Source organism: Salmo salar, chromosome ssa19, assembly GCF_905237065.1.
Source record: "Salmo salar chromosome ssa19, Ssal_v3.1, whole genome shotgun sequence".
NCBI classification, from domain to species: domain Eukaryota; kingdom Metazoa; phylum Chordata; class Actinopteri; order Salmoniformes; family Salmonidae; genus Salmo; species Salmo salar.
In genome coordinates this window covers 35390000-35403107 of record NC_059460.1, presented here as the reverse complement: position 1 = coordinate 35403107, position 13108 = coordinate 35390000, and the positions used below count along the sequence as shown (strand labels likewise).

Below are 13108 nucleotides of genomic sequence, written 5' to 3'. Positions count from 1 at the left end.
GGCAGTAGAGATCAGCTAGAACAATAGAGGGGCAGTAGAGATCAGCCAGAACAATAGAGGGGCAGTAGAGCTCAGCCAGAACAATAGAGGGGCAGTAGAGCTCAGCCAAAACAATAGAGGGGCAGTAGAGCTCAGCCAAAACAATAGAGGGGCAGTAGAGCTCAGCCAAAACAATAGAGGGGCAGTAGAGCTCAGCCAGAACAATAGAGGGGCAGTAGATCTCAGCCAGAACAATAGAGGGGCAGTAGATCTCAGCTAGAACAATAGAGGGGCAGTAGATCTCAGCCAGAACAATAGAAGGGCAGTAGAGCTCAGCCAGAACAATAGAGGGACAGTAGAGCTCAGCTAGAACAATAGAGGGACAGTAGAGCTCAGCTAGAACAATAGAGGGGCAGTAGAGATCAGCCAGAACAATAGAGGGGCAGTAGAGATCAGCCAGAACAATAGAGGGGCAGTAGAGATCAGCCAGAACAATAGAGGGGCAGTAGAGATCAGCCAGAACAATAGAGGGGCAGTAGAGCTCAGCTAGAACAATAGAGGGTCAGTAGAGCTCAGCCAGAATAATAGAAGGGCAGTAGAGCTCAGCCAGAACAATAGAGGGGCACTAGAGATCAACCAGAACAATAGAGGGGCAGTAGAGATCAGCCAGAACAATAGAGGGGCACTAGAGATCAGCCAGAACAATAGAGGGGCAGTAGAGATCAGCCAAAACAATAGAGGGGCAGTAGAGATCAACCAGAACAATAGAGGGGCACTAGAGATCAGCCAGAACAATAGAGGGGCAGTAGAGATCAGCCAGAACAATAGAGGGGCACTAGAGATCAGCCAGAACAATAGAGGGGCAGTAGAGCTCAGCCAGAACAATAGAGGGGCAGTAGAGCTCAGCCAAAACAATAGAGGGGCAGTAGAGATCAGCCAAAACAATAGAGGGGCAGTAGAGATCAGCCAAAACAATAGAGGGGCAGTAGAGATCAGCCAGCACAATAGAGGGGCAGTAGAGATCAGCCAGAACAATAGAGGGTAGGGGGGCAGTACAGCAGAGCTCAGCCAGAACAACAGAGGGTAGAAGGGCAGTACAGCAGAGCTCAGCCAGGGTCCAGGAGGGAAGCTGCTGGTCTACAGCAGGTTAACAGCTAGCTGGCAGACTCACAGCCTCAACTCTTTAGCTGACAGGGAATGCCTATAGTATTATGTCATTACGTTTAAGGCAACATAAGTATATTTCAAATGGAAAATGCTATTTTATTGTATAGATACTGAGTACTGGCATATTGTTTGTGTGCACCACATGTTCTCTGCTCGTTTTAGGACCTCTCTTCTACTACTCATAATGTTGTACAATAGTTGGAAGTTTAGTTAATGAATACATGACTGAATGATATCAGATCAGATGGGTCTACTATACCTTCAGAACCCCTTGGGCATCATACCCTGTCAGCTGAAGACTTCCACAAATACAGACACATCCTAAGGATATCACCACTTAGGGTTGCAAAATTCCAGAAACAATTCCAGAAACTCAGAGAAACAATTCCAGAGAAACAATTCCAGAAATCTTGGTCTGAAGATTCCCTTCCCCCAACCAGGATTTCCTGGTGATTTCAGGAAAGTTTCCGTAATTGTGCAACCACCCCCCCCCCATCAACAGCACAGTCTACTACCCCAGCCCCAGGGGGAGAGAACCACCTACCCAGAGATATCCTCCTCCTTCCCAGCCCCAGGGGGAGAGAACCACCTACCCAGAGATGTCCTCCTCCTTCCCAGCTTCCTGCTCCTCATCGTAAGGCTCAAGCTTCACTCCCTCCTCTCTGAGGCGAGCAAATGAAGGGCCGTCTTCATCATCAGAGCCGTGCTTGTGATGGTCGTCTCCTTGCTCATCATCAACACCATCATCATCACCACCTTCTCTCTCAGCCTTCTGCTGCTCAGCTTTCAGAGGTTCCAGCTCTGGTTTGTTCCGGGTGAGCTCAGCCTCCTCCTGTGGGGAGGGATATGATGTCCTTACTTCATATCCTGTTTATCAATCATTTTACTACATCATAATCCTGTTTATCAATCATTTTACTACATCATTTCCTATATATTTAAGTCCATTGTACGAACAATGACCTTGATGCCAAACATGATCCTGACTCTAAAGATGATCCTGACGCTAAAGATGCTAAAGATGATCCTGACGCTAAAGATGCTAAAGATCATCCTGACGCTAAAGATGATCCTGACGCTAAAGATACTAAAGATGATCCTGACGCTAACGATGATCCTGATGCTAAAGATGCTAAAGATGATCCTGACGCTAAAGATGATCCTGACGCTAAAGATGATCCTGACGCTAAAGATGATCCTGACGCTAAAGATGATCCTGACGCTAAAGATGATCCTGACGCTAAAGATGCTAAAGATGATCCTGACGCTAAAGATGATCCTGACGCTAAAGATGATCCTGATGCTAAAGATGATCCTGACTCTAAAGATGATCCTGACGCTAAAGATGCTAAAGATGATCCTGATGTTGTTGGGAACTGGGCTGGGTGCTTACACTGACAGCGCGAGAGAGAGGGACGAAGAGAGTCCAGTACCTTGCAGACGATGGGCTGAGTATTGCTGGTCTCTGAGCAGCACAGGTTCTCTCTCTCAGAGTGGCAGGCTTTCCGTTTCTGCTCCTCTGCTGAGCTTGAAGAGGCTACAGGGGGGACGGTACTGTCTCCCCCTGCCTCCCCCGTCTCCCCCTCAGCCTTGCCCCCCTCTGCCTTGGGCTGCTTCAGGGGAAGGTCCATGCGGAAAGTGATGGCGCAGGAGGTGCAGTACTCCTCAAACCCATACAGGTACCTGAGGAGATTTACCACACCAGAACAACAATACAGGTACCTGAGGAGGATTACCACACCAGAACAACAATACAGGTACCTGAGGATGATTACCACACCATAACAAGAATACAGGTACCTGAGGAGATTTACCACACCAGAACAACAATACAGGTACCTGAGGAGGATTACCACACCAGAACAACAATACAGGTACCTGAGGAGTACCACACCATAACAACAATACAGGTCCCTGAGGATACCACACCAGCACAACAATACAGGTCCCTGAGGATACCACACCAGAACAACAATACATGTACCTGAGGAGTACCACACCATAACAACAATACAGGTCCCTGAGGATACCACACCAGAACAACAATACAGGTACCTGAGGAGTACCACACCATAACAACAATACAGGTACCTGAGGATACCACATCATACACAGCCTGATCATTATATCAATATCAAAGCATCACAGCGACTCAAGAGGGGTCCCCCTAAAAGGTACAGTATCAGTGGTAAACAGATAATCAATGGGCTCTCACTACGTACTTGCGGTAAGCACATTTGACATTGTAGCCGGCGGCAGAGTTGAGAACAGGGATTCCCAGAGCTTGGTAGACAGTCTTCCATACGGACCCACTCTCAATCTGCTCCAGACACGAGAGGACAGGACACAGAGTGAAACAGGGAATAAGAGATACATTTTTGTCAGAGTGAAATGGCTGGTGAACTCTAAATGGAACAACAGCACATCAATACATTACAGGAAACTACAGCACATCAATACATCACAGGGAACTACAGCACATCAATACATCACAGGGAACTACAGCACAGGGATCTACATCACATCAATACATCATAGGAACTACAGCACGTCAATACATCACAGGAAACTACATCACATTAATAGATCACAGGGAACTACAGCACATCAATACATCACAGGAATCTACATCACAGGGAACTACAGCACATCAATGCATCACAGGAAACTACAGCACATCAATACATCACAGGGAACTACATCACAAGAAACTACAGCACATCAATACATCACAATACATCACAGGAAACTATATCATATCAATACATCACAGGAAACTACAGCACATCAATACATCACAGGGAACCACATCACATCAATACATCACAGGGAACTACAGCACATCAATACATCACAGGGAACTACAGCACATCAATACATCACAGGGAACTACATCACATCAATACATCACAGGGAACTACATCACATCAATACATCACAGGGAACTACATCACATCAATACATCACAGGGAACTACATCACATCAATACATCACAGGAAACTACAGCACATCAATACATCACAGGAAACTATATCACATCAATACATCACAGGGAACTACAGCACATCAATACATCACAGGGAACTACATCACAAGAAACTACAGCACAATACATCACAGGAAACTATATCATATCAATACATCACAGGAAACTACAGCACATCAATACATCACAGGGAACCACATCACATCAATACATCACAGGGAACTACAGCACATCAATACATCACAGGGAACTACAGCACAGGGATCTACATCACATCAATACATCATAGGAACTACAGCACGTCAATACATCACAGGAAACTACATCACATTAATAGATCACAGGGAACTACAGCACATCAATACATCACAGGAATCTACATCACAGGGAACTACAGCACATCAATGCATCACAGGAAACTACAGCACATCAATACATCACAGGGAACTACAGCACATCAATACATCACAGGGAACTACAGCACATCAATACATCACAGGAAACTATATCATATCAATACATCACAGGAAACTACAGCACATCAATACATCACAGGGAACCACATCACATCAATACATCACAGGGAACTACAGCACATCAATACATCACAGGGTACTACAGCACATCACAGGGAACTACATCACATCAATACATCACAGGGAACTACATCACATCAATACATCACAGGGAACTACATCACATCAATACATCACAGGGAACTACATCACATCAATACATCACAGGGAACTACATCACATCAATACATCACAGGAAACTACAGCACATCAATACATCACAGGGAACTATATCACATCAATACATCACAGGGAACTACAGCACATCAATACATCACAGGGAACTACATCACAAGAAACTACAGCACATCAATACATCACAATACATCACAGGAAACTATATCATATCAATACATCACAGGAAACTACAGCACATCAATACATCACAGGGAACCACATCACATCAATACATCACAGGGAACTACAGCACATCAATACATCACAGGGAACTACAGCACATCAATACATCACAGGGAACTACATCACATCAATACATCACAGGGAACTACATCACATCAATACATCACAGGGAACTACATCACATCAATACATCACAGGGAACTACATCACATCAATACATCACAGGAAACTACAGCACATCAATACATCACAGGAAACTATATCACATCAATACATCACAGGGAACTACAGCACATCAATACATCACAGGGAACTACATCACAAGAAACTACAGCACATCAATACATCACAGGAAACTATATCATATCAATACATCACAGGAAACTACAGCACATCAATACATCACAGGGAACCACATCACATCAATACATCACAGGGAACTACAGCACATCAATACATCACAGGGAACTACAGCACATCAATACATCACAGGGAACTACAGCACATCAATACATCACAGGGAACTACAGCACATCAATACATCACAGGGAACTACATCACATCAATACATCACAGGGAACTACATCACATCAATACATCACAGGGAACTACATCACATCAATACATCACAGGGAACTACATCACATTAATACATCACAGGAAACTACAGCACGTCAATACATCACAGGAAACCATATCATATCAATACATCACAGGAAACTACAGCACATCAATACATCACAGGGAACCACATCACATCAATACATCACAGGGAACCACAGCACATCAATACATCACAGGGAACTACAGCACATCAATACATCACAGGGAACTACAGCACATCAATACATCACAGGGAACCACAGCACATCAATACATCACAGGGAACTACATCACATCAATACATCACAGGGAACTACATCACATCAATACATCACAGGGAACTACAGCACATCAATATATCACAGGAAACTACAGCACATCAATACATCACAGGGAACTACAGCACATCAATACATCACAGGGAACTACAGCACATCAATACATCACAGGGAACTACAGCACATCAATACATCACAGGGAACTACATCACATCAATACATCACAGGGAACTACAGCACATCAATACATCACAGGGAACTACAGCACATCAATACATCACAGGAAACTACAGCACATCAATACATCACAGGGAACTATATCATATCAATACATCACAGGAAACTATATCACATCAATACATCACAGGGAACCACATCACATCAATACATCACAGGGAACCACATCACATCAATACATCACAGGGAACTACAGAACATCAATACATCACAGGGAACTACAGCACATCAATACATCACAGGGAACTACAGCACATCAATACATCACAGGAAACTACAGCACATCAATACATCACAGGGAACTACATCACAGGGAAGTACAGCACAGGAAACTACAGTACAGGGAACTACATCACATCAATACCTCACAAGGAACTACAGCACATCAATACATCACAGGGAACTACAGCACATCAATACATCACAGGAAACTACAGCACATCAATACATCACAGGGAACTACATCACATCAATACATCACAGGGAACTACAGCACATCAATACATCACAGGGAACTACAGCACATCGATACATCACAGGGAACTACTGCACATCAATACATCACAGGAAACTACAGCACATCAATACATCACAGGGAACCACATCACATCAATACATCACAGGAAACTACATCACATCAATACATCACAGGGAACTACATCACATCAATACATCACAGGGAACTACAGAACATCAATACATCACAGGGAACTACAGCACATCAATACATAACAGGAAACTACAGCACATCAATGCATCACAGGGAACTACATCACAGGGAAGTACAGCACATCAATACATCACAGGGAACTACAGTACAGGGAACTACATCACAGGGAACTACATCACAGGGAACTACAGCACATCAATACATCACAGGGAACTACAGTACAGGGATCTACATCACAGGGAACTACGTCACATCAATACATCACAGGGTCCAATCAGAAGTGAGGGTTAAGATGTGGAACACCAATGAAAGTGATGATCAGTGTGTGGTACTCACATCATGGAAGCCTCCTAGTTGGTGCACCAGTCTGTAGAGCTTGAAGAGGTCCAGGTTTCTGTAGCCCAGCACGGGCTTCTTGTTGATGGGGGTTCCTACAGGAGGATAAACACAGCCTAACGGCTAGTCCCTGAAAGCCCAGTGTAGTCTATCTCAGAAGTATTCCACATACGTTTTGTTACTGTTTTATAAACTCAGCAAAAAAAGAAACGTCCTCTCACTGCCAACTGAGTTTCAGTAAACTTAACACTTATTTTCAGCAAACTTAACATGTGTAAATATTTGTATGAACATAACAAGATTCGACAACTGAGACAACAAGTTCCACAGACATGTGACTAACAGAAATTGAATAATGTGTCCCTGAACAAAGGTGGGGGTCAAAATCAAAAGTAAGTCAGTATCTGCTGTGGCCACCAGCTGCATTAAGTACTGCAGTGCATCTCCTCATGGACTACACCAGATTTGCCAGTTCTTGCTGTGAGATGTTACCCCACTCTTCCACCAAGGCACCTGCAAGTTCCTGGACATTTCTGAGGGGAATGGCCCTAGCCCTCACCCTCCGATCCAACAGGTCCCAGACGTGCTCAATGGGATTGAGGTCCGGGCTCTTCGCTGACCATGGCAGAACACTGACATTCCTGTCTTGCAGGAAATCACGCAGAGAACAAGTAGTATGGCTGATGGCATTGTCATGCTGGAGGGTCATGTCAGGATGAGCCTGCAGGAAGGGTACCACATGAGGGAGGAGGATGTCTTCCCTGTAACGCACAGCGTTGAGATATCCTGCAATGACAACAAGCTCAGTCCGATGATGCTGTGAGACACCGCCCCAGACCACGACGGACCCTCCACCTCCAAATCAATCCCGCTCCAGAGTACAGGCCTCGGTGTAACGCTCATTCCTTCGACGATAAATGCGAATCCGACCATCACCCCTGGTGAGACAAACCACGACCCGTCAGTGAAGAGCACTTTTTGCCAGTCCTGTCTGGTCCAGCGACGGTGGGTTTGTGCCCATAGGCGCAATTTATTGCCCTGGCCACATCTGCAGTCCTCATGCCTCCTTGCAGCATGCCTAAGGCACGTTCACGCAGATGAGCAGGGACCCTGGGCATCTTCCTTTTGGTGTTTTTCAGAGTCAGTAGAAAGACCTCTTTAGTGTCCTAAGTTTTCATAACTGTGACCTTAATTGCCTACCGTCTGTAAACTGTTAGTGTCTTAACGACCGTTCCACAGATGCATGTTCATTAATTGTTTATGGTTTATTGAACAAGCATGGGAAACAGTGTTTAAAGTCTTTACAATGAAGATCTGTGAAGTTATTTGGATTTTTACGAATTATCTTTGAAAGACAGGGTCCTGAATAAGGGACGTTTCTTTTTTTGCTGAGTTTATATAAAGTACCAGTCAAACGTTTGGACACACCTACTCACAGGGTTTTTCTTCATTTTTACTATTTTCTACATTGTAGAATAATAGTGAAGACATCAAAACAATGAAATAACACAAATGGAATCATGTAGTAACCAAAAAAAGTGTTAAACAAATCAAAATATATATTATATTTGAGATTCTTCAAAGTAGCCACCCTTTGCCTTGATGACAGCTTTGCACACTCTTGGCATTCTCTCAACCAGCTTCATCTGGAATGCTTTTCCATCAGTCTCTAGAGGGGTGGTAGAGCAGAGATCAGCCAGAACATTCCTTGTGTTTCTTGGCCCAGGCAAGTCTCTTCTTCTTATTGGTGTCCTTTAGTAGTGGTTTCTTTACAGCCATTCGGCCATGAAGGCCTGATTCACACAGTCTCCTCTGAACAGTTGATGTTGAGGTGTGTCTGTAACTTGAACTCTGTGAAGCATTTATTTGGGCTGCAATTTCTGAGGCTGGTAACTTTAATGAACGTATCCTCTGCAACAGAGGTAACTCTGGGTCTTCCATTCCTGTGGCGGTCCTCATGAGAGCCAGTTTCATCATAGCGCTCGATGGTTTTTGCCGACTGCAATTGAAGAAACTTTCAAAGTTCTTGACATTTTCCAGATTGACTGACCTTCATGTCTTAAAGTAATGATGGACTGTCGTTTCTCTTTGCTTATTTCAGCTGTTCTTGCCATAATATGGACTTGGTCTTTTACCAAATAGGGCTATCTTCTGTATACCACCCCTACCTTGTTACAACACAACTTATTCCTTCTTAATGCGTTTGAGCCAAGAAATTCCACAAATTAACGTTTAACAAGGCACACCTGTTATTCCAGGTGACTACCTCATGAAGCTGGTTGAGAGAATGCCAAGAGTGTGCAAAGCTGTCATCAAGGCAAAGGATCGCTACTTTGAAGAATCTCAAATATAAAATATATTTGTTTTATTTAACACTTGTTTGGTTACTACATTAATTCATATGTGTTATTTCATAGTTTTGATGGGTAGATTAAACCAGCCTCCTCTGCTGACAGGTGCAGGGTGGGTAGATTAAACCAGCCTCCTCTGCTGTCAGGTGCAGGGTGGGTAGATTAAACCAGCCTCCTCTGCTGTCAGGTGCAGGGTGGGTAGATTAAACCAGCCTCCTCTGCTGTCAGGTGCAGGGTGGGTAGATTAAACCAGCCTCCACTGCTGTCTGGTGCAGGGTGGGTAGATTAAACCAGCCTCCTCTGCTGTCAGGTGCAGGGTGGGTAGATTAAGTTGAAATGTGTTGAAATGTTGCATTCTATAAACCGCAAACCTCTGTCCTCCATGAACTTGTACAGCTGCTGCAGGAAGTTGTCTCTCTCCTCAGGGAACGGCTCCACTTCCTCCTGCACACAGGAACAGGAAATAACAATAAAGAGCTCAGCTTGGCTCCTCCCACTGAGAAAGGTGTGTCATTACCCTGGACAATGTTTTACTCTATTTGACCGATTGTATAGTTCTTCCTATATCATTTATCTACAGTGGGGAATGAAAGGGTCCTAGAATTTAACCTTGGGGGAGGCCTTTTTCTTGTAAACTGTCCAAACTGATTTTATGGCCTCCTGTGCCAATTTATGGCCTAAACTCAAAGGACACATCTCTCCAATGGCTTAAACTCACTAAGGGTGAGCGTGCAAGGCGTAATTTGATTATTTTAGAATGCATTGTTTAGAATTATAATGACCCAACCCAAGGCAGCCGGGCGGGTTGTCCACATTAACGCCTCGCTCAATTAGAAGGTCTCTATTTTACCATTTTATCGCTGGTGCTGTAGTCACACAAAACAACAGACATGTCAGTATTCACTCTCTTCCTGCTCATTTGAATTGAAAAGAGGTAACGGTTGACGATTTACAGTACACGCTAAATTAGACCTACTCATCCACTTAAGAAAACAACATCGCTAATCAGCAAAGATGACTGGACATGTGGACGATCCTTCTAGCATACAGTCACTGCTCTGCCTGTCCTGTCCTTTCCACCCCCCCCCCTTTCTGGTGAGTTTCTCGCTTTACTCAGCAGCCACCAGGTTTAATATGACATGATTACCTCTTCCTCCTCTTCGCTGGCCTCTTCCTCCTGCTCTTCCTCCTCCTCATCTTCCTCACTGGTGGAACTCTCGTCTTTCACCTCAGTCCTCCAGGAGCCGGGCACCACCGCCTGATGCACAAACTCCACAGCCGCATCCAGCGCTGACACACACACACACACACACACACACACACACACACACACACACACACACACACACACACACACACACACACACACACACACACACACACACACACACACACACACACACACACACACACACAGAATAATTTAAATGCATTCCAGGTGACTACCTCATGAAGCTGGTTGAGAGAATGCCAAGAGTGTGCAAAGCTGTCAGGGCAAAGTGTGGCTACTTTGTAAAATCTAAATATAGTATATATACACAGTGCTCACCAACAGTATATATAATGAAAGAACCAAACAGTGCTCACCAACAGTAAATATAATGATAGAACCAAACAGTGCTCACCAACAGTATATATAGTGATAGAACCAAACAGTGTTCACCAACAGTATATATAGTGATAGAACCAAACAGTGCTCACCAACAATACATATAGTGACAGAACCAAACAGTGCTCACAAAAAATATATACTGCTGTCTCCTGAGGCATCGCTTCCCAGACCTGGACTAAAGCATCCGCCAACTCCTGGACAGTCTGTGGTGCAATGTGGCGTTGGTGGATGGAGCGAGACATGATGTCTCAGGTGTGCTCAATTGGAATCAGGTCTGGGGAACGGGCGGGCCAGTCCATAGCATCAATGCCTTCCTCTTGCAGGAACTGCTGACACACTCTGGCCACATGAGCTCTAGCATTGTCTTGCATTAGGAGGAACTCAGGGCCAACCGCACCAGCATATGGTCTCACAAGGGGTCTGAGGATCTCATCTCGGTACCTAATGGCAGTCAGGATTCCTCTGGCGAGCACATGGAGGACTGTGCGGCCCCCCAAAGAAATGCCACCCCACACCATGACTGACCCACCGCCAAACCGGTCATGCTGGAGGATGTTGCAGGCAGACTCTGTCACGTCTGTCATGTGCTCAGTGTGAACCTGCTTTCATCTGTGAAGAGCACAGGGCGCCAGTGGCGAATTTGCCAATCTTGGTGTTCTCTGACAAATGCCAAACGTCCTGCACGGTGTTGGGCTATAAGCACAACCCCCACCTCTGTTTCTGACCGTTTGAGCAGACACATGCACATTTGTGGCCTGCTGGAGGTCATTTTGCAGGGCTCTGGCGGTGCTCCTCCTGCTCCTCTTTGCACAAAGGCTGAGGTAGCGGTCCTGCTGCTGGGTTGTTGCCCTCCTACGGCCTCCTCCACGTCTCCTGATGTACTGGCCTGTCTCCAGGTAGCGCCTCCATGCTCTGGACACTACGCTGACAGACACAGCAAACCTTCTTGCCACAGCTCACATTGATGTGCCATCCTGGATGAGCTGCACTAACTGAGCCACTTGTGTGGGTTGTAGACTCCGTCTCATGCAACCACTAGAGAGAAAGCACCGCCAGCGTTCAAAAGTGACCAAAACATCAGCCAGGAAGCATAGGAACTGAGAAATGGTCTGTGGTCACCACCTGCAGAACCACTCCTTTATTGGGGGTGTCTTGCTAATTACCTATAATTTCCACCTGTTGTCTATTCCATTTGCACAACAGCATGTGAAATTTATTGTCAATCCGTGTTGCTTCCTAAGTGGACAGTTTGATTTCACAGAAGTGTGATTGACTTGGAGTTACATTGTGTTGCTTAAGTGTTCCCTTTATTTTTTTGAGCAGTATATATATATACACAGTGAGGGAAAAAAGTATTTGATCCCCTGCTGATTTTGTACGTTTGCCCACTGACAAAGAAACGATCAGTCTATAATTTTAATGGTAGGTTTATTTGAACAGTGAGAGACAAAATAACAACAAACAAATCCAGAAAAACAGTCAAAAATGTTATAAAATGATTTACATTTTAATGAGGGAAATAAGTATTTGACCCCTCTGCAAAACATGACTTAGTACTTGGTGGCAAAACCCTTGTCACAGAGGTCAGAGGTCAGATGTTTCTTGTAGTTGGCCACCAGGTTTGCACACACCTCAGGAGGGATTTTGTCCCACTCCTCTTTGCAGATCTTCTCCAAGTCATTAAGGTTTTGAGGCTGACGTTTGGCAACTCGAACCTTCAGCTCCCTCCACAGATTTTCTATGGAATTAAGGTCATGAGGTGAGATCTTGCATGGAGCCCCAGGCCAAGGGAGATTGACAGTTCTTTTGTGTTTCTTCCATTTGCGAATAATCACACCAAATGTTGTCACCTTCTCACCAAGCTGCTTGGCGATGGTCTTGTAGCCCATTCCAGCCTTGTGTAGGTCTACAATCTAATCCCTGACATCCTTGGAGAGCTCTTTGGTCTTGGCC

At 44.8% G+C, this 13108-nt stretch overlaps 1 protein-coding gene across 3 annotated transcripts in view; it reads right to left on the bottom strand.

Moving 5' to 3' along the window:
- The window catches only part of arid4b (AT-rich interaction domain 4B), a 243060-nt gene that overhangs the window by 88371 nt on the left and 141581 nt on the right, over positions 1–13108 (bottom strand). For all 3 annotated transcript variants that reach the window (XM_045702251.1, XM_045702252.1, XM_045702253.1), the window contains exons 11-16: positions 10691–10833; positions 9915–9987; positions 7193–7287; positions 3369–3466; positions 2580–2829; positions 1740–1978 (exon numbers count right to left, since the gene is read on the bottom strand). In XM_045702251.1, coding sequence (XP_045558207.1) covers positions 1740–1978; positions 2580–2829; positions 3369–3466; positions 7193–7287; positions 9915–9987; positions 10691–10833 — 898 coding nt within the window. The remainder of the gene's footprint in view (positions 1–1739; positions 1979–2579; positions 2830–3368; positions 3467–7192; positions 7288–9914; positions 9988–10690; positions 10834–13108) is intronic.